We start from the raw sequence: 20,626 nt of genomic DNA on the forward strand, positions 1-20,626 counted from the left end.
GTCATCAGCCAACCGTATATGGGCCTTCCGAATATTCTCACATGTCCAAGGAGGCCCGTTAGCCCTACTGTGGCTCCCGTGGCCCATCATTCCTGTCCAACCTAGGTCTCGCGGCGCCCCCCGCCTAGCCCAAAACCCCTCCCTCCACCTCAGACTCTTCCGCCGCCGTTCTTCCGCCGTCGCGTCTCCTCGACAGGTACGCTCGCTCGCCGCCTCCCTCCTACCCCTACGTTCCGTGCTGCGGGTGGGTGGCGGTCGCTCGTTTGTTCTGCACATCTTCTATCCATCAGGCGCCTGAAATTGGCGTCGATTTCAGACGATAGAAGAACTCGACCGAGGTTGCCGGAGTCAATGGGGAGGGGTTGCTGGCTCCCTGGTGATCCCCTGGCTTAGAAGGATGGCCTCGGGAGGTAGGATAGCCCGACGGTGCAGGTGGGCGCGGGGGTGGTACGGCGAGACGGCGGTGGCGCCGCCTGCCACGGGCGGAGCTGGAAATCCGGTGGGCGGCGATATCAGCGGGGGAGCAGCAAAATGGAACAGTTAGTGTGGGAGGGGGCAGTGGGGCCGCCACCAGGGATAGCTGGCCGCCGGTGGAGGCGGGGGAGCGCGTTGCAGAGCTTCGCTTATAAAGAACGAGCGCAGTCTCATTGTTTGGAGGTGGAAGAAATACGATCCTCCGTTCACTTGTGATCTGACGGTCCATGATTGTCGCCTGAAAGTAGCCTAAATTTCAGGCGCCTGCCCTTTAGCACCTCCCTTTGTTCCTGGTGTCGAGTCAATGAGTGCGTGGATCTTGCTGCGCTGCATCTCCGTGTTCTTGGTCGATCGTTGTTTGTGCGGTGCTCTAGATGCGTTGGTGAGTGGTGCCGTTATGTGCGTCCAGTGACTATGTGTCGTGGTGTTGTAATTTGCTCGGGATTTTGCTGCGGTGACAATGAGGATGGAGCTGTGGTGGCTCGTTGATTTTTCCTGTTTGTTGTTTGCCCTTGCTGATCGCGTGGTTATGTTGATGTGCAGGTAGGTAGGAGAGGAAGAGGGCGAGATGGTGAAGCACAACAACGTTATCCCCAACGGTCACTTCAAGAAGCACTGGCAGAACTATGTCAAGACATGGTTCAACCAGCCCGCCCGCAAGCAGAGGCGCCGCATCGGTAAGCTCATCGCTCCCTACCCTCTGTTTTAACCTCTATTTTGTCACGTTTTAAGTGCACCCTCTCCTGCTTTTTACTGTCGTAAGAACTGAATCGAAGTCTTATCAGGGTCCCGTTTTATGTATGCTATCGATGTGATCAACTAATGATCAGCTAGGCTCTAGTTGCAGTTCAGAAGTAGTAGTGGCCTAGCAATAAATAGATTGTCGTGTCCTGCACAATGCAATATTCTCATTGTAATTGATAGAGAATCTGCGTTATCTTTAGTTGGTTGCAATTTATTGCATTTGATCTTGTATTGTTGGTAAAGGTACAGTTAAAAGATACAATTTGGTATCCTTATTGATGCACCAGAAATCCTTGACTGTAGTTTGTCATCCTGAAAGCAGTAGCACCCACTTAGCTGTTCCTTGCCCCTACATAACACCTGCACCTTGCAGCAAGGAGGATCATAGTTATTTATTTGTGTTTCCATGTTATGTCTGTGTTATGTTACTTAATTAGTTTGCTAATTCAGGCATATATCTAGCACCAGTCATGATGCTGTGAGATTTTATGAGGCTAAGCTTTGCATATATGTGATTTGGAGTACACTGATTTACTTGCTACACTACTCTTATGCTACCAACGAATGAATCAAAATAAAAACTCCCTTGTCCTAGATAGTTTCACCTGTGATGCATCTTTACTGGCAGCTTGTTATTATGTATTGATTTTTTCTTTATATTTCTTATACTAACCGACAGCTTTCTAATTCCCTGCTATGTTGTGTACGCAGCTCGTCAAAAGAAGGCTGCGAAGATATTCCCACGCCCAACTGCTGGACCTCTTCGCCCCATTGTCCAATGCCAGACTCTCAAGTATAACATGAAGTCAAGGGCTGGGAGAGGCTTTACACTTGAGGAGCTGAAGGTGATACATTTGTTCATTGTTCTTCCCTATATGAGTTGCTCTTGAGACATTTTTTTTCCTTGAATCTCCTTGTTTGTTTTCATTGTTCTACTTTCAAATAATTTGCTGCTGTTTGTATACCTTATATATGGCATTAGTTATTTTGTGTCAACTTCTGGTTTTCATGCTTGCTGATGAAGAGGATTTTTGTCCATGTCAATTTTGTCCATTGCATCATGGCTAATGACTACAGTTTTGTTATCCTCTTCATCATCATGCATCATAGCCTGTAGCACCAAAGCTGAAACAAAACTGACATGATTGCTGATGAGCCACTCTTATCATCCGTTATTGCCCTTCTCGCTTAAAGTTAATTGTTGTGATTGCAGGCTGCGGGCATTCCAAAGAAGCTTGCTCCAACCATTGGCATTTCTGTGGATCACCGCCGCAAGAACAAATCACTTGAGGGACTTCAGGCTAATGTCCAGAGGCTGAAGACATACAAGGCCAAGCTGGTTATCTTCCCAAGGTGTGCTCGCAAGGTCAAGGTATGGCTAGAAACCTTTTCCTGAATGTATCATCTGATCTCTTGAAGACATTGTCCTGACTGCTTATGAGTTATGACCTAATCCCTGATCATCTACATCCATTGCAGGCTGGTGACTCTACTCCTGAGGAGCTTGCCAGCGCCACCCAGGTCCAGGGTGACTACATGCCTATTACTCGTGGTGAGAAGCGCTCGGTAGAGGTTGTGAAGGTCAGCGATGAGATGAAGTCGTTCGCAGCCTATGGCAAGCTCCGCCTCGAGCGGATGAACAAGAAGCACCTTGGTGCCCGCCAGAAGAAGGCCGCTGAGGCAGAGAAGGAAGAGAAGAAGTAAAGCGACCGGATATAGTATCTCCTAGTTGATGCTACAGCCAAGGGCTTGTTCTAAGTTTTGTTTTGGTGCTGAAAATAGAGACCAGCCGTTCGTTTTGGTGTCCTTGTACTGTTTGATACCTGGTACTCATTTGCGTACTCTATTATCTAATGGCTCATCGGATTCTTGCCCTCTTGCTTTTCTGAATTGCTTAATCTGTCATGCTCGATATTCATTATAGCTGCTGAAGTTTGCCTGCCTGAAATTTCTGGGCTTAGTTTTCGGGATTGCCTTGTGGCCTCAAACCATCATATTTTCAAATCAATGTGCATGCGGATTTATCACTTATGTCAACCTCCTATTCATGCCTTTCTGGCAGGAATATCAGTTTATGTCTGGTCGCTTGCGTTCGTGTAAATTTAATTTCTTTTGCTACAGAAAAAATGGTCACTGTAGGCTGATCCATATGATCAAATGGAAGGCTGATACATATGTGATCGAGCTCCACGTTTGATTAAATATGAAGGCCAAATGTAAGCTTTGTACTCAGTTGTTTGATCAATGTTCAAAGGGTCGTAACTGAATTTCGTCATTTTAGCCTATCCTATTATCGATGTAAGCTTAGATGGTTTGCTTCTGCTGGCATGCCGCGATGCTCATTATCTTATTTCTTTGGGCTCTCTGCCGGATCACCATGAACCTTGAGAAGGTGTAAGCCTGCAGTGAGTCCAAACACTTAGTGCTTGAATAGAGCAGTATTCATGCACAAATCCTGAATGATTGAAAAACTAACTAGCAGTTGGGTAGAAGCTGTAGCCAGGAATTCAGTTTATCTGGATGGTAATCTGGTATCATGTTCTTCGTTCATCACTGGCTTGGTGGTTACTACGAGCAGCAGAAAACGTTCACTGATGTAGTCCGAATGGAATTCAGTTTATCTGACTCACAAGCACTGAACTGACATTGCAATACGAGCACTGGAAGGTACTGCCTCTCGATCTTCCTCTCTGATGTAGGAACTGTTTGTTAAATCGTAATGTTTCTTTTTGAAAGGAAGTCAAATCGTACTGTTACATGGCAGTGTGTGAGCTCTACTGAATCACCTATTGTTACCACAGAAACTAGAATCGCTACCATGGCCTTTGCCTAGCCTATTCTGCTGCCACATGCGTCGTCAGTCTGTCCGGCTACGGCGGCCACTTTCTTCTGGAGCTCAGCCTTGTTGGCGCCGACCAGCTTGTCTACCTGCTGCCCGTTCGTGAGGAAGAAGAACGTTGGGATTGCCCGGATGTCCCACGAGTCGCTGAGCTCCTGTGGCAAAAAATCAAGAAAAAAGGTCAATAAATGGTTTCGGTGAAACCGTTTCACCACTCAGGTTTAATTAGGTGATAAAACCGTGACCAGTCTCTGAAGCCTGGCACACTTGCAGTACACTCGATGCCCATACTCTCAGATGTACAAAAGCGAAGAAAACTGTGTATTTAGAAACCAGAAACAGCCCTCTTTTTGTCATTTAGGACCAACTATAGACATTCTCGACACAAAACTGTTGGATCCACAAGACGTCCGCGCATTCATAGTAACAAGACGTCCGGAGAGCTGAGACAACTTGCATAGGATAAAGGTTTGGAGGAAAAAAAAACATCAGTTACCATTAAGTCGTCGGCATCAATCGTCAAGAACATGAGTTGAGGGTATGTCTGTGACATTTCAGCATAAACAGATGAAATGTCCCGGCATGGTCCGCACCAGGAGGTACTGAAGTTTGCAACCACCTACAAAAGAAAAAAAATCAACAAATCATTCGTTGCTGCGCAAATCATATCAGAAATTTAGTAAATTCAATTGTTGATAAATTTCAAAAGTATCAACAAATCATTTGTAGCTGTGCAGATCATATCATAACTGTACGGTAAGTACAATTGTTGATACAATTTAGAAAAGTCATCAGTTTTCCCACCAAGACAACAACTACCCTGCCCACAATGGCTACAAAGTGCTTAGTCATGTACTCATGTGTTTGCATTGGGGTGGAAAAAATAGAAATAATAGTGGCTTTTGTGATGCATCCTTGCCAGAAAAAGATAACTACTAAAATCATGTAAACAAAGTGAGTTTTGAAAGTGGTAGGTTTTATGGATATAATATGAATACCATTTCATATTGGTCATGTTCAATTTAGCCAATTGTGCAATCAGGAGACCTAAAGACAAAGCAGACTCGAAGACAAAGCATACCCAAACGATGACCCAGACCCTTCGCACCACATGACATACACCACAAGAAACTTCAAGCATCATGCTAGCTATACCGAATAAATGGTTCTCAGTTTCACTTATGACCCCCACTAGGTTTCGCTTACCATTTTCCCATCCTTGTTCGCCTCTTCCATTTTTTGGTCCCAGTTCTCTTTGCTTGTAACGACATGGACATTGCCAACCCCAAAATCAAGCATCTCTTTGTCACCGGCGTGCTGCAGTCCGGGCAGAGATACGACACGAGAAGCAAAGCAGCAAAACCCAACCGTGGGTTTAAAAAAGAGACATGATATTGTTGCAAAATTTTGGCGTCAACAGAGATATATATATATATATGTACAAAAGGCACGGTGCTAGGTCCGGTAGGGTCGAGTGCGTTTGGAAGGACTGACCTTTGCAATGCAGCAGCAGCAGCAGCATCTCATTAGGCGCTTCAGTACCATCCTCAACTGCTGACTCCTGGCAAAACTGCAAATCCCATCAGATTTCTATTTCAAGAAGGAAACACGGACAAAGGAAACACAGTCATCCTAGCTGCAAGATACCATCCACCCTCCAAGCATCTGCTACCGCAAAGACGATCATAGGGCAAACTTCCTACTGGCCGCTTGACGTATTAACGACCTAATTCCAATCCCCTCACCCTCATTGTACGAGTTGTTATTGCATATAAATCACAATATTTATTTTGTACAAGACAACTTAAAAATAACTTATTGTGGTGGTTCTCTGTTAAATCATCTTAATTTACATGATAATAATAATGCATTAGAACGACAAGATCAATATAGCTGTGCTTATGGACTCACCAGTCACCAGTTGTTATTGTTACCACAGAAACTAAGAGATCAGTACCGGATAACTACAAGATATCAGACAGATCCATATGCACGATGACAAGGAACCCACGAAATAGAGCGATGCAGGCTGATGAAAGATGGTCTTTGCCTACATTGCTCTTCTGTCACATGCGTCGTCAGTCTGTTCGGCGCCAGCGACGGCAGCGACTTTCTTCTGGAGCTCAGCCTTGTTGGCGCCGACCAACTTGTCCATCTGCTGCCCGTTCTTGAGGAAGAAGAACGTCGGGGTTGCCCGGATGCCCCACGTCTTGCTTAACTCCTGTGGCCAAAAATCGAGAGAGAAAAGGTCAATTAATGGTTTTCATTGAAACCGTTTCACCAATCAGCTGGAGCCTGCAGTAGCGATGCGTGATGAAACACAGCTTCGACAAGAAAAGCATTCGGATCTATGCGCATCAATCGTTATTAGGTGATAAAACAGTGACCAGTCTCTGAAGTCTGGACACCCTTACTGTACACCCAATGCCCATATTCAGGTGTATAACAGAGAAAACTAACTGTATATGGAGAAACGACTCTCTTTTTGTCATTTTGGATCAACTAACTATAGACATTCTAGACACAAAACCGTCAGTTCGAAAAGTCATGTATGCAAGTAACAAGATGTACGTCTGCAGAGCTGAGACAACTTATTGCATAAGCATAAAGGTTTGGGAAAGAGGGTGTGTTCGTTTCCCCTTAGAGGGCTCTAAAAAACAGTCCTATAAACTAGAGTGCTCGCTCCCTCTAAAGAATCGCGGCCTCTAAACGAAGGACACTCGCGCGATTAGAGGCCGGTTCGGTGCCGGGCTTCTAAACTTTAGATGTTTCGGGCTTTAGATCCCGAAAACGAATGGACCCTAAATACCACTAAGGGCCTGTTTAGTTTGCGTGCCGTAAAGGCAAAATTTTTTTTGCAAAGGAATCTTACCAATTTGAAGTACTAAATGAAGTCTATTTACAAAACTTTTTGCATGGATGGGTTGTAAATCACGAGACGAATCTAATGATGCTAATTAATCCATGATTAAGCAATAATTAGTGGATGGTTACTGTAGCATCGCTGTTGCAAATCATGGATTAATTAGGCTCATTAGATTCGTCTCGCGATTTACAGCCCATCCATGCAAAAAGTTTTGTAAATAGACTTCATTTAGTACTTCAAATTAGTAAGATTCCTTCGAAAATTTTACATTTACGGCTTTTTTGCGTTTACGGCCTGTGAACTAAACAGGCCCTAAGTCGTCAGCATCAATCATCAAGAACATGAGTTGAGGGTATGCCTGTGACATTTCAGCATAAACAGGTGAAATCACCCGGCACGGACCACACCAGGAAGCACTGAAGTTTGCAACCACCTACAAAAAGATCGATAAATCATTTATGTAGCTCTGCAAATCATATCAGAAATGTACGACACTGTAATCTTTTATATGATTTTTTTAGAAAAGTTAAGCATGCGTTTTCGCACCAAGACGACGACTAGCCTGACCACAATGGCTACAACTTCCTGAAGTGCCTAGTCACGTACGTTTGCCTTGTAGCTAGTGGAGAAATATATAGAAATACTAGTGGCTTTGGTGGTGCATCCTTGCCAGAAAAAAGTTGCATACTAAAAAACATGCGAGCAGCACGAACATGAAAGTGGGAAGTTTTATATGCATATAATATGAATTATATGAACACCCGAACACCATTTCATATTGTCCATAGTCTACTACTCACAAAAAAAGAGATGGTCATCATAGTCAACTTGGCCAAATCTTGGGGACTCGAAGACAAAGCAAACGCAAACGCAAACGCAAACAAACCTCAAGCAGACATTGCGAGAAAACTCAGGCATCGTGACCTAAAGTGGCAAGGTTCTACTTACGATTTTCCCATCCTTGTTTGCCTCTTCGATTTTCTGGTCCCAGTTCTCTTGGCTTGTAACGACATGGACATTGCCACCCCAAATGCAACCATGTCGTCGTCGTCGGCGTGCAGTGCTGCAGTCCTGGCAGAGAAACAGCATGCATGAGAAGCAAGCAGCAAGACCCAATCGTGGATCTGAAAACAGGTGCGGTATGCATATATGTACAGATGGTACGGCACTCGGTCCGTTTGCAAGAAGGCTGACCTTAATGCAGCAGCATCTCATCAGACGCTTCAGTACCATCCTCACTCCTGGCAAGCAAAACTGCAAACCCCAGCAGTCGAGAAATGGAAAAAGATCACGAAATCCATGGAACTTTTGTGCGAAGCCAAAAAAAATTGAGGAAAAACGGCTCCCAAGAACTAGGCTGGAGAGCTGGAGTAGTGGATAGGCGCGAGCGGCCGATCTGATCAGGAGTTCAGGACGGAGACTGGAGAGGTTAGTTTCAAGTCAATACGTGGGGCAGGAATCGGAGGGGCGGATTTGGCGCCAAGGGAGACGTAACGCCGCGAAACCGGCTGGGACGCGGGGGAGTTGATGGGGGGCAAGGAAAGTTGGCGGCGAGGAGGAAGACTTGGCCACTTGGGGTTTTCTAAGGGCATGTTCGTTTCCGCTCTCTACGTCAAAGAGAATCTTACTATTTAGAAGTATTAAATAAAATCTATTTATAAAATTTTTTCACAGCTGTGTGCTAATTCGCGAGACAAATTTAATGAGTCTAATTAATTCATAATTTGCCACAGTGATGCTACAGTAATTATTCGCTAATCATGGACTAATATACCTTATTAGATTCGTCTCGCGAATTAGCACTAGAGTTCTGCAATTAGTTTTGTAATTAGACTTTATTTAATACTTCTAAATGACAAGATTCTCTTTGATGTAACCCCTCTAAACTTTAGGTACTCGGAAACGAACACACGCTGAGACCAGGCGGAAGAATGAAGAGGAGCCGAGGGCTCTGAATTGAGTTCGTCTCGGTGGTAGTGGATGGGTAATGCTAAAGGCTGAAGCACCCAGGACGGTGCGTCAGCGAGCAGCGGTCAGACAATCAATGGCGACGACGCGCTTTAAAAATCGCGCTAAGGAGACCGCTGTGTCGTGTTCCATGTGGAGGCGTCTTTCTGCTTCTGGGTCGTTTGCCGTTGCTCCAGGTTTCCTTCCTCGAGTGTTGTATCTCAAGAGCGGCACGATTTTTTTTCCCAGCCATTTTTTTTCCTTTTGTACTAATCAGGTTTGTTTTATATTTGAATCTCTTGGATTGAACCTATATTAGAGTGCTCTGGGTTGTATATTTGTGGACACTAGCAAAAAAAAAAAACAAACCGAGACCTAGCACGCCAACGATTTGACATTTGCAGTCTCAGCGTTTCCAGGCATTGCAACGAGAGTGACATCAATATTTTGCTCAGGTAAACAACGCATTTTTTTAGGTAAATTGTCGTCATGCGACGAGGGAAAAAAACAACCTGTCGTAGGCATTCAGCAACGACCTTAAGTAAAGCTTTCTAACCGCTTAAGTAGAACAAGCGACATGCCTAGAAGCAGGTAAACTGGCTCAGGGCCTAAGGTCATCTCAATTCTCATAGCACCAGGCCAGATGTGCAGCAAAAAGATAGCCATTAATCATCCACTAAATTACATTGCTCCCCAAGTAATTCATTGCAGAGCAGCCAAAATTATTACTTTCTTGAACACGCTGTGAATGGTGACGGCCGGCCGCCAACTGAAAACTCAAATGCAATCTTCTCTTTACTGCCGGAAGGCCGATTGCTACATTGAGGGGTGAAGGGAAAGAAAACAATGAACAAGGCGAAAATTTGATACAGGTGATGTCAAGATGCTTTCTCCAGATTCTCCGCCTCCCGCCGCCTCCGCTCTGCAGCCTCCTCCCGCAGTCTCTCCTCCTCACGCCTCAATGCTTCCTCCTCTTCTTCCCGTTGCCGTCGCTCAGCCTCCTCACGCTCCCTGCGTTCATCCTCTGCGTCCTCTCTTTCGTCGAGATAATCAAACTCCTTCTCTGCAGCCATAGCTTTTAAGATGGGGTCTCGCAGCTCAGATATCAAGCCTCCGCCCACCTTGTACTCTTGTTCGTCACCGACAAGGAATAGCTGTTGGTCAGGCCCTGATTCCATTGGTATGTCAACAGCTAGTAGCTTCATGTCATACTGCAAAGGGATTAAGACAAGGTAAGAAAAGAAGCAGTCATTGAGCAAACCACTCATCTGCTAACTGTCTGAAGCAAGTTGGGATCATACATAAGATTTCTTCAAATAAAATACTAGAAGTAGGGTTTACAGATCACCAACTCCATATGCAAAATTTGTCTGTCACTCTACTGTCATTCATTTCAAGATTTCAACAAAAGAGTTGCCCACAATTCTCCACAGACATAAAATAGTGCCAGTGAATTTGAAGAAAAAGCAATTTCGCTTGACTTCTATCATTAAGGAAGAAGCACGAAAGGGTCATTTAACTCTGCTTCTGTACCATTTTTCCAAAATTCTGCTTATTCAATAAAGGCCTGAGATCTCGTCATAATTGTGCATATATAAGCATCAGAAATTCAACCTAGCACACTTAAGTAGTTGCTATAAGTTGTCAGATATAATTCAAATACCTGTCCCTTTTTCTTCTTGACCTCAACACTTACAAGACCCCTTCTTTCTGATCCTTTGATGGGGAATATGAGGAAACACCGTTTGCCACCCAGCTTAAATTTGAAGTCCTTCAATTTAGGGCCTCCTCCAGACATAACATATGCTCTGACATCAGTGCCAGTTAAGGGTGCACCCATGACTTCGAGGATTGCAGCAGATGTATTGAGCTTTGTCATAGCCATCCGATAAACCTTGTCAGGGTTTATGGTCAACCTTGCACGTGCATACATACCCTATAAGCCAAAGACAGATAATTAAAATAATTTGCTCCCCAAAAAAAATGAGGCGTCATATGTCAAGTAAAGCTGCACTCAGATTCCTAAATTGCCAATGACATCATTTCATCAGTGTCCAACATGATAAAAACAACTGAGAGTAAACCCAAAAATTAGTCACGAAAAAACTAGCAACAGGCTATATTGTGAGGAAACCAAAACAATAATTCCAGTTTACATGAACTCTGTACTATGCAGTCACGTAACACTTCTCAGACATTTCATATTCTGTTTGCTGCAGCTGAATAGACTGTCAGACTCTGCATTTTCTCCACAAAATGATGGCAGAGAGCTAATATTTGCACACCTGATGCATGATTATCTGCTATTAATAAGATCATCGTGCAAGTTATAGAATCTCTAATTGTTTCCCTACATGGTAAGCCGTTGTCAGCATAACAGCTCTATTAATATCGACATGGTAAATTCCCATCTAATACTCATAGCTAATTAGCCATTATAGATCTGTTTGGCAAACCAAAATTGATTAAAACGTAGTGCTTGCGATATGAGACATATATAGGGTAATTGGTTCTTAAGCAAATTAAGTTCAAAATCAAAGTAATTGCTGGACGTAGTTCAAAAATGTGACAGCATACCCCAGAAGGACAGAAGAGAATCTCAGCGATTTTAGTATGGTATGTAACATTCGGGCACGTTGCTCAATCATATGATCCATATAATGTATTGCTTTTATCAAGGATGCCATCAACATTCATTTGATCAACAGAATGGTCAGTTAGTGCAGTTCACTAATTCTCTTACCATGAATATAACCCGGTGGGACAATTAAGTCTTAACAGTCGTAATGTGCTCATGTACAGCAAGCTGAACCACCAGAACAGAGTGACACGCAAAACTACAGGGCAACTTATAGGCTAATTATAACCAATCAGAAACCATCAACAGAGCAACAATCCCAGTTCACCACATACACACAAGCGTATGGTAGTTAGGCGGACACGAAGGGAATGGTACTCACGGCGAAGGCGACAATGGCGGTGGCGAGGGCAAGGAACCCGTACTTAGCCATTCCCTCGGAGAGGCCGACGAAGGTGCTGGCGACCCCGAACATGATCCTCCACAGCGCGATGCAGACGATGACGCCCCCGGCGCCGACGAGGATCATGTAGTTGCGCCTCCAGAAGGCCTCGACCTGCAGCCCGACGGCCTCCCGGTAGCGCGCCGCCGCTGTCCTCGCCGCCTCCACGGGCCGCCCCAGCCCCTTCACCCCCTGCCCCAGCGGCGCCAGCTTGAACCCGCCGCGGGTCGACACCGACCTGACCCCGCCCACAAGCCGCTGCACCCGCTGCGGCAGCGGGGGCAGCATCCAGTGCCCCAGCCTCGCATCTGGGCGCGCGGTGCAGAAGAAGCGTGAGGAAGGGGAGGAGGAGGGGATGGGGGAGTGGCGGGGGATGGGGACGGGAGCGGGAGCGGGAGGCGAGAGCCGCGCGGCGGTGGGCGAGGGGGCGGGGTGGAGGAGGCGGCGGCGGTGGAGGGTGTGGAGGGCGCGCCGCGAGGAGGAGAGGGCGGCCGCCATGGAAGCGGGGGATCGAATCGAGATCGGGTTCGCAGTCGCGGGCAGCGGGATGCGAAGTCAGACGAGGGACTGAATGAGCGGCGGCTTGCACCAGGCAGAGACTAGTGATGAATTTTCCAACATTTTTTTTTGGTCGTGCTTCGATCGATACGGCGTTGCTTCTGAGGTCTTGATCTGGTTTGTGCGCAAAGAAAAGGCAGGTTGTAAAATGTGATGCTCTGTAGTGAAAAGAGGTTATGGTAACGTTATTTTACATTTTACATAGCATTATTACTCCCGCATTTGAATAAATTGCGGCTAATTTTGTATAATTGTATACCATTTGGGCAGGCTATTTTACATTTCAAAATGGTCCGACGACGTAGCATTACACGATTTGAATAAATTATGTTATAAACCAAAGAATTCGTCAAGACCACATCTATTTTCATTATGCAGTTATTAAGTTCTCACCTGTGTTTAGTGTAGTTAATTTTATTTGTGACTTCATGCCGCACCAGCAAGATCGGCTCTGTTGTTGGTAGTGCAGCAGCCGACTAATGCGGTTTTGCTTGATGTGGCTGCATCTGCAACTGCAAGCACTACCGAACAATAAAAGCTTCCTGCAATGTGGCTCATAGTCCTAGTACGTCTAAGAGCACGAGGACCCTAGAAGCAGTGGCGTGAAAGTAAACCAAGCGGGGCTAGTCGGTAAAGTTTTCGCAGCTTACATTACCTGAGTTAAATTCTACATCTCTAACAGATCTAATAAAAAATAATATATATAAAATATGCATGCATTCATACAAAATTAGCAGGTATGTAATAGATATATACTCGACTCTTTGCCAATTTCTTAAAAGGCCGGAGCGCAGTGTAGCCCTAGCTGGCTGGGCTCCGCCACTGCCTAGAAGCGCTTATACTACGGGCCAGTTTGGTAGAGCTCCAACTGATTCTGATTCTCTGTGGGAGCTGATTCTCTAAGAGAAGTGATTCTGTGGCTGAAGGTGATTCTCTTTGATTCTCTAGCATAAACTCTTAAAATCAGGATGGAGAATCACTTCACAGAATCAGGAGAAGCTACTTTTTTCAGCTCCCAGCCTCTTAGTTCATTTCAGAGAATCACTCCACAGAATCAGCAGAGAATCACTTCTCTCTGAAAAACTGTTTGGCAGAGCTCTTGCTAGATTCAGCAGAGAATCAGCTCTGGGAGCTCTGCCAAACTGGCCCTACGTGTGCATTTTTACAACCACATGGGACTATTAAGCCTCGAGACTTCGGGAGTAATTTTTTACCTCCGGTGCTTTGAAGTACAAAATTACACGCGAAGTCGAGTTGCTCGCTAGTCACTAATGCCTGCTTGCTAAAGTCCACACGTGACACGTTCATTGGTCGACTGAGAGGGGAAAAAAAATTCCATGTGTAGAGCAAGAGCTAAACTATGGGCCTATTTTGTATTTTCTCATGAGGCAGAGCGACGGCCCAAGCCCAAGTACTCCCCCGCGGCCCGCGCGACCTGGCACCCGCAAAACAAAAGATCCCACTTTCTCAAAAAAAAAAAAAAAGGATCCCACCGTTGCCTACCCCCGCCGACGACGCCATTTGCCCATTTGCATGCAGGGTCCCGTGTCGTTTGCCCGTGCCGCGCGCGCCCTTCTCAGAGTTCAAAGGCGGCGGCGAGCCGCCGAGACGAGCTCGAGCACGGGCGGGGCCGAGATCATCGTCGACGGCTCTGTGGAACTCAACTGCCGTCGGAGTCTGGAGCCTGGAGCGTCGATTCCCCCCCTGCTGCACATTGCTTGTGCAGTGCAGGTACACCCGTGCTTCTTCCAGACTGCCAGGGGCCTCGCCAACTTCACCAAGCAAGTGACCAAGAACACGAGCGCATCAACCGTCACTCCTAAAGGTTCCCGTTACGTCAACTCTCAATGCAGAATCAATGAATCATACCACACCACCAAGTGCACAAGCTAAGAGCATAATTAATGGTAGTATCAGCCTGTCTGAGCAGTGAAAGCTCCTGGTTGGCCGTTGGTGAAAAGCCCATCATCCTCTCAAGTCTCAACCAGAGCCAGACTGTTCAAGTTCCAATCAAAGAAGAAGAAGAAGAAGAAAAAAAACCAGCCTGTTGGTCGATCGTGTTCGCCCTGCGGCTTTGATCATTCGGACACGGTGGCCACGACGATTCCCGTCTGGCCTTCCGCTCACGCCGCCCTTTCCTGATCGTGATCGTGATCGATGAGGCTGCCCAACCCAGCAGCAACGCGCGCATCACCAACCCTTGCTTTCTGGCGGCAGCGGGAGCCGTGAAGGACGAGGACGAAAGCCACGGTTCGTCGTCCTCCGAGGACCATAGCTAGGCGTTCGGGGATGCACAGCCTCAAGGGCCATAGGGGTTGGTTGCGAGCATGGGCTAGGAGGCGTTGAAGTGACAAGGGCGCATCGCAACAAGTTGCTGCGTGAGATTGGTCGTTCGCTTGTTCATCGGGAGCTGAGGGATCTTGTTGTTGGGTCGGACGCCGACGTTTCAGGCAATGAGGCGACCAGTGGGGGCGAGGAAGCGATCGATCGAGCAGGCAGACGCGCGCGCGCCGACGTCGCCGCCGCATCGTGGGCTCGTGGCTTCTTCAATACCCGCGCAAGGGGTAGCTGAGACGGAGAGCTAGCGAGGTGATCTGCCCCCTTTTGCACCACGCGACAGGGTGTTGTTGCCATAAAGTATCAACCAGAGGCCTCCAATATGGATGCAAATTGGTGACTCTGCATCTCCAATCTTCTTTAGTTTAAATATTTATATTACTTCTTCGAATCATCAATTTACATCCCTACCTTCAGTGATGTTGACCTCGTGTTATACTGTATTTTTTTTTGTCCGCTCCAATCTTCTTTTCTTTCGAAATGGTGACAAGAGATCTTGCATTTAGCTAAATTTTTTTTGAACACCTCTGCATTTGGATTGTCACTAGATAGACACTGAGATACTGCTATTTTCATACAACCTCTCAACGCTCAAATGAGAGAGGAAGAAATTATACTGTCGCTCTCGAACAGATGAAGTCCAGGGGCATGTGTAGTCAAAGTTTAGAAAAAAGTTTGAAATCGTCACATGAAAATAGTATAAGTGAAATCGTCATGAAAAACATTCTTAAATGGTTATATTTCTAGTCATTTTCAACGAAAAAGACAAAGACATATTCTAGAGACCCGTATCAACATCCAAAGCTTTGAGTAAACGAAAATGGAGATGATAGCCTCTAAGCAAAGTTTATCAGAGATGACGCAACAAGAGGCATGAGATCCTAAGTCACAAATCATACCTGTTTGATGGTACGGCATCGGCATGGTCGTTAAGGAGAAAGATGTTGATACACTGGATTAGGTTAGTAAGCTAGTGGTTCTAGACTACTTCTACTGGTAGCATGTTAACGTAACCGTATTAAACAATACAAACAGACTGCGTCTTAATTACCATTCGGCTGTCAAATCAGGTTTGTTAACAAGTGCTTTTGGCGTGCAACTCTGGTACCTTTTTGGTTTAAAATTAGCTGGATGTGTTCAGTCGTTCCTAGTCCTAGTGGACAGGGAACCTACCATTGCTTGGCTCGTCGATCTGGTCCAAAAGTTGACCGCTCGTTAATTTGGCGAAATTTACGCCGACTAGTTTAATTCGTTTTTAACTTGGTTACAGAATCTTGCGCGGGTAATTTGTATAAAAAAACCCTTCATGGTTATATCAAATCATATCGCACAGTGTGCGGCAAAAAACCTTACAATTTAAAGCACTTGGTGACTGGCAAGTCCTTTTTTTATGATGGGCACATCTTGATTCTAAAAATGCTACTACGTAGTTCTAGCATTGATTTTGCTACGTATCAAACTTAATGCGACTTGTGCCTTACTAGAACCACAGGAGATTCCTCCCGAATTCCTACCAGAATTGAATCCAACCATCTTACATGTTTTTGTTTGAAATTTTGGTTATTATGAAATATCGTTCGCGGGTTAGCAAAAAAGCCAAAATATCGTTCGCAGTAGCTTGTAGAAGACGCAAACCAGCGGAGGCTGTAAGATATACCACATTAATCAAGCTACTACTATAACTTATCATGCCCTTCAGAAAAATCTAAAAACTTATAAGTAGGAGTAGTATAAAATAAGACAGTGCCCAATATTTTTGTTTCCTATATGCCGTTGTGGGTTTGTGGCTTTGTCCTTCGTTCCCATCCGGTGCTGACGCCGACAAATTTAAATAAACTGGCCATTAATCAGAAAAGAAACCGCACCAAACAGAGGACTAACGAACGAGGCAGCACACGGCCAAACCAACCACGCAAGCAAAGCGAAGGGAAAAAAAAAGGAAACGAGATAAACAAAACCCATGCCCGGAGGAAAAAAAAAAGGAAGAAGAGAGGAGAGATCAAACGGGCAGACCACAAAATATCCTCTAAGCCTCTCCCAGAAATTCCTCCAACCAGGACAGCGACGACGACGGCGACGAGCACGGGGACCCTCCACCGCCTCCGCCTCCGCCTCGCCGCGTGCGGCGTCGGTGCCGCCCCGACGTCGTCCCCTCCGCCGTCCCCCTCCGCCCCCGGCGCGGCGCCGCCCGGCCTCCGCCGCCGCCGCCGCGGCGGAATCCTCCTCTGGAAGCTCCACCCCTCCCGCGCCCCGCCCCGCCCGATGGACGCGCCGCCGCCGCAGGCCCAGCCGCCGCGCGCCCCGTCCCCGCCTCCCCCGCCCCAGCCGCCCGCGCCGTCGAGGAGGTACGGCTTGCACTTCTCGGCCTCCAGCTTCATCCAGGCGCCGCTCACCGCGCTGCTCGAGTACTCCGGCATCCTGCGCCCCGATCCCGGCGGCGGGGCGCACCAGGCGGGGGCAGGGGCTGGGCCAGGCGAGGTGTCGATCCGGATTGTGGCGCCCGGCGAGGCGGGGACGTCGTCTGAGAGGGCCGAGGAGGTGATCGTCGAGGAGGAGGAAGTGGAGGGACACGCAACGAGGGCGCGTCCCGAGGAGCCGGTACCCGCGGCTGGCGTCGGGGAGGGCGGCAGGGAATCCTCGTCGTCGTACCAGAGGTACGACATACAGCAGGTGGCGAGGTGGGTGGAGCAGATACTGCCCTTCTCCCTGCTGCTGCTCGTCGTCTTCATCAGACAACATTTGCAAGGTCGAGCTCACTTATTTCCCCTGTCAACATAGCCCAAAATGATATGCACATTAGCGATTTGATGATTACAACATTTTTAAAAAAAATGATGATTAGAACATGGTGTCATGCTGTTTGCGAATTGAAGTAATGCTGATGTATGGGGAATGTTGGCTAAATTTGTTTTGGGTTGTTTTGCACAGGTTTCTTTGTGACAATTTGGATTGCTGCGGTGATGTTCAAGTCCAATGATATCCTGCGTAAGCAGACCGCTCTAAAGGTTAGTGATTGTTTTGTTGAACTTTTGGTGCAATTTTACTAAGGTTTGTGTTGCAGAGCACTGAGAAGCAAAAACTCGTTTTGTTGCATGCCATCATTTGCCCCGGAATTCATGCCATTAAATAATTCTGGTTTCACTAAATGCCAGTGCTCTGCCCAGAGTTGTTGTTGTTCATCTGAGAATGTTTCCAAGTGTTCTAAACATGGAAATATTTAAGTGCAGTAAACATGGTCAAATTTTAGCTATTTGGTCACTTCACCATTGTATCCACAAGTTTTATTGTTTTCCTCCACGCGAAGGCATTATAATTCGATGCATTCGTATAAGCAATCTCCAAGGATTGCTTTGCACTTGTGCTTTCGTCCAAGGATAATTAGGTGGATTTATAGGATGGCTTAACCTCTGTCGGACACTCAACAATTGTCAAGTATGACGTGTGTTTATACAATTGCAAGATTTTCCTTTCCAACAATGGTTTGAACTTCTCTGCAGCAATTGATTAACTTCTTGTATGGATTGAGAGTTCTGTTAACATGGGAACTTTATAATACCTTCATGTTGTTGTGGCACACCCTGAAGTTACAAAACCCTGCAAACTTAGATGCTTTCAATCCTTTGATACAATTTTTCTCTGTTAGTGACAACATGGTGCATACTAGCTATCCTTCTACCATATTGGCTAATTTTGATTTTTTTTATCCCATGTAATGCAGAGGGAGAGAAAACTTCCAGTCCTTGTCGGGATTACAGTATTATTTGTTGTCCACGTATCTGGGTTTTATTGGTGTTACAAGAATGGGGACCTTATAAGACCTCTCGTGATGCTTCCTCTGAAAGAAATACCACCTTTTTGGCATGCAATATTCATCATCTTGGTGAACGGTATGGTGCTTGGACATATTTACATTGTCTCTGACTCTCTGTGCATACTGGCATGCTTGCAAAGTGATACTGCTGGCATCGTTTGAAGTCATACCGCCTGAACAAATTTAGTATTCTGTCAACTGGGCTTAAATGTTCACTTTGACTTTACTTGACGCACATATGTACTTGCCTTCTACAAATAGTTTGGTTGTTCCTAGGTTGCAAGTGGGTAACCTGTCCCCTGTACTTTAACATCACTGTTACTTTATATTCATGCAACCATCAATACTGTATTACTGTCTTCAAAGTGATTTTTCCTTTTCCTGAATATTTTTTATTCAAATGCGTCCTTAATCTTTTTCAGATACAATGGTGCGCCAAACTGCTATGATTGTCAAATGTTTGCTGCTGATGTACTACAAGGACAGCAGAGGCCGAAGCTATCGTAGGCAGGTAAGCCATTCTTTTCAGTTGTTATCCTACATTTTCTGTGGTGTATCTTGGAGATTTTCCTGGATAGCTCATGGTGTATTGTGTTTATTTTTGCATAATCACTGTTGGGAGAAGCTATAACCAAAATTTCCTGTTGTTCAGGGTCAAATGTTGACAATTGTGGAATATTTTCTACTTTTGTATCGTGCATTATTGCCTACGCCAGTGTGGTACCGTTTTTTCTTGAACAAGGAGTATGGAAGCCTATTTTCGTCTCTAACCACTGGCTTGTATCTCACTTTCAAGTTGACATCTGTTGTGGAAAAGGTGCTTATAGCTTCCCTTATCTAACTTCTGAAGTTAATAAGTTTTGCGTACTGAGTTGGATGCGTCCTAACACTGAGTTGTATCTGTCAGGTTCAATCGTTTTTGACAGCATTGAGAGCATTATCTCATAAAGACTTCCATTATGGTTCATATGCAACGAGTGAGCAGGTATCCAAAACGTTCTTCGTTTGCTACGAAACGCCTAACTGAGAAATGTCTTGAGATATGCACTCCACTTAACTTTCCTGTGTGTGTTCAGGTAATGGCTGCTGGAGATATGTGCGCGATATGCCAAGAGAAGATAAATGTCCCCATTCTTTTGCGCTGCAAACATATCTTTTGTGAAGACTGTGTATCTGAATGGTAAGCTGCGTGCATCCTGCCCCTCCCCCGCCAACTTCCATGTAACCATAAAACCTAGATTATCTGGCGTTCATCCCTTTCTAACATTCTTTCGACGATAACAGGTTTGAGAGGGAGCGGACGTGCCCGCTGTGCAGGTCGCTGGTGAAGCCAGCAGACCTCCGGTCATTTGGTGACGGTTCAACAAGCCTCTTCTTCCAGCTATTCTGAGAGGGCCGAAAGAGCAGCAAAGTTTCAGTGCTCTACTCCATGTCCATGCAGATGATAGGGGTGTGTGCGTGTGTTGGTGCTCGCAGTCGCTGCACCTGCGAGCAGAGCGGCCCTGATGCGGTGCTGAAAGAGTGTACAAGTCCCTTCCAGCAGATGCTGAAGGCGTACATGAGTGTGTATTTTGGACTGTGCATATTGTCATCCCCCTGTATAGGCTCTCGCGGGATGCTCGAGCACCGGAGGATCACCTGACCATATACGTACAAATTACTACTATAAATAGAAACGCTGAGTATATAGTACAACTTCATGCTGTGCTCCTTAACCTGGGAAATAAAATTATCTAGTCTAGTGCTCTATTGGAACGCGTCGATAAATCCTTATGGTTCCTTGTTCATATATATCTCACACGGCCTTGCAGGTCGGCATGCCAGTTCGGCAGTCCACTCTCGTCTCAAATGGCATCTCTTGTTCGCCTTTGTTGCCTAGCTTGCCTGCCTGCTCCGGCGAGGTATATTCACAGCGAAGACCACTTTAACGGAGTGACGTGGAAGGAACTCCATAGAATACGTGGGAATAGCGCGGGAAACTAGTGACGAATGTTCTGTAGAATCTCACCGGCCACGGATGGTTACACCTG

At 46.0% G+C, this 20,626-nt stretch overlaps 4 protein-coding genes across 5 annotated transcripts; 2 read left to right on the plus strand and 2 right to left on the minus strand.

The window, feature by feature from the left end:
* The first annotated feature begins 66 nt into the window (after window positions 1-66).
* Window positions 67-3,108, plus strand: LOC112891626 (60S ribosomal protein L13-2-like). Of its 2 annotated transcripts, none has more exons than XM_025958533.1 (5): window positions 67-196; window positions 1,018-1,151; window positions 1,930-2,063; window positions 2,432-2,590; window positions 2,698-3,108. In XM_025958533.1, exons 2-5 carry the CDS (start codon window positions 1,043-1,045, stop codon window positions 2,920-2,922), a joined length of 627 nt encoding a protein of 208 aa, XP_025814318.1. In that variant the 5' UTR covers window positions 67-196; window positions 1,018-1,042; the 3' UTR covers window positions 2,923-3,108. The 2 variants fall into 2 exon arrangements, with proteins under 2 accessions (XP_025814318.1, XP_025814319.1); XM_025958534.1 differs by having other exon boundaries at window positions 83-196; window positions 1,022-1,151.
* Window positions 3,109-3,799: 691 nt separating this feature from the next.
* LOC112893009 (glutaredoxin 3-like) lies at window positions 3,800-8,504 on the minus strand. Its single transcript, XM_025960143.1, has 9 exons — window positions 8,371-8,504; window positions 8,118-8,177; window positions 7,872-7,994; window positions 7,282-7,356; window positions 6,112-6,278; window positions 5,552-5,627; window positions 5,264-5,374; window positions 4,554-4,676; window positions 3,800-4,212 (listed from the first exon to the last, which is right to left on the minus strand). Exons 2-9 carry the CDS (start codon window positions 8,154-8,156, stop codon window positions 4,048-4,050), a joined length of 879 nt encoding a protein of 292 aa, XP_025815928.1. The 5' UTR covers window positions 8,157-8,177; window positions 8,371-8,504; the 3' UTR covers window positions 3,800-4,047.
* Window positions 8,505-9,454: 950 nt separating this feature from the next.
* LOC112893008 lies at window positions 9,455-12,520 on the minus strand. Its single transcript, XM_025960142.1, has 3 exons — window positions 11,831-12,520; window positions 10,534-10,806; window positions 9,455-10,081 (listed from the first exon to the last, which is right to left on the minus strand). Exons 1-3 carry the CDS (start codon window positions 12,386-12,388, stop codon window positions 9,749-9,751), a joined length of 1,164 nt encoding a protein of 387 aa, XP_025815927.1. The 5' UTR covers window positions 12,389-12,520; the 3' UTR covers window positions 9,455-9,748.
* Window positions 12,521-16,764: 4,244 nt separating this feature from the next.
* On the plus strand, window positions 16,765-20,345 carry LOC112893007 (RING finger and transmembrane domain-containing protein 2-like). The gene is made up of 8 exons (XM_025960141.1): window positions 16,765-17,531; window positions 17,714-17,790; window positions 18,504-18,672; window positions 19,019-19,107; window positions 19,249-19,413; window positions 19,504-19,581; window positions 19,673-19,776; window positions 19,881-20,345. Exons 1-8 carry the CDS (start codon window positions 17,048-17,050, stop codon window positions 19,984-19,986), a joined length of 1,272 nt encoding a protein of 423 aa, XP_025815926.1. The 5' UTR covers window positions 16,765-17,047; the 3' UTR covers window positions 19,987-20,345.
* Window positions 20,346-20,626: the final 281 nt, after the last annotated feature.

The sequence above is a fragment of the Panicum hallii genome, chromosome 5 (assembly GCF_002211085.1).
Source record: "Panicum hallii strain FIL2 chromosome 5, PHallii_v3.1, whole genome shotgun sequence".
Classification (NCBI taxonomy): domain Eukaryota; kingdom Viridiplantae; phylum Streptophyta; class Magnoliopsida; order Poales; family Poaceae; genus Panicum; species Panicum hallii.

Excerpts from the sequence above, each read along its gene's own strand:
- LOC112893008 (XM_025960142.1), bottom strand. The coding sequence starts at position 12,388 with ATGGCGGCCGCCCTCTCCTCCTCGCGGCGCGCCCTCCACACCCTCCAC. Across the intron at positions 10,807-11,830 it reads CCGCCATTGTCGCCTTCGCC|GGTATGTATGCACGTGCAAG; the intron begins GTGAGTACCATT and ends TTTGGCTTATAG. Across the intron at positions 10,082-10,533 it reads TCAAGAAGAAAAAGGGACAG|TATGACATGAAGCTACTAGC; the intron begins GTATTTGAATTA and ends ATCCCTTTGCAG.
- LOC112893007 (XM_025960141.1), top strand. The coding sequence starts at position 17,048 with ATGGACGCGCCGCCGCCGCAGGCCCAGCCGCCGCGCGCCCCGTCCCCG. Across the intron at positions 17,532-17,713 it reads CATCAGACAACATTTGCAAG|GTTTCTTTGTGACAATTTGG; the intron begins GTCGAGCTCACT and ends TGTTTTGCACAG. Across the intron at positions 17,791-18,503 it reads GTAAGCAGACCGCTCTAAAG|AGGGAGAGAAAACTTCCAGT; the intron begins GTTAGTGATTGT and ends CATGTAATGCAG.
- LOC112891626 (XM_025958533.1), top strand. The coding sequence starts at position 1,043 with ATGGTGAAGCACAACAACGTTATCCCCAACGGTCACTTCAAGAAGCAC. Across the intron at positions 1,152-1,929 it reads CAAGCAGAGGCGCCGCATCG|CTCGTCAAAAGAAGGCTGCG; the intron begins GTAAGCTCATCG and ends TTGTGTACGCAG. Across the intron at positions 2,064-2,431 it reads TTACACTTGAGGAGCTGAAG|GCTGCGGGCATTCCAAAGAA; the intron begins GTGATACATTTG and ends TTGTGATTGCAG.
- LOC112893009 (XM_025960143.1), bottom strand. The coding sequence starts at position 8,156 with ATGGTACTGAAGCGTCTGATGAGATGCTGCTGCATTAAG. Across the intron at positions 7,995-8,117 it reads TGAGATGCTGCTGCATTAAG|GACTGCAGCACTGCACGCCG; the intron begins GTCAGCCTTCTT and ends TTTCTCTGCCAG. Across the intron at positions 7,357-7,871 it reads CAAACAAGGATGGGAAAATC|GTGGTTGCAAACTTCAGTGC; the intron begins GTAAGTAGAACC and ends ATCTTTTTGTAG.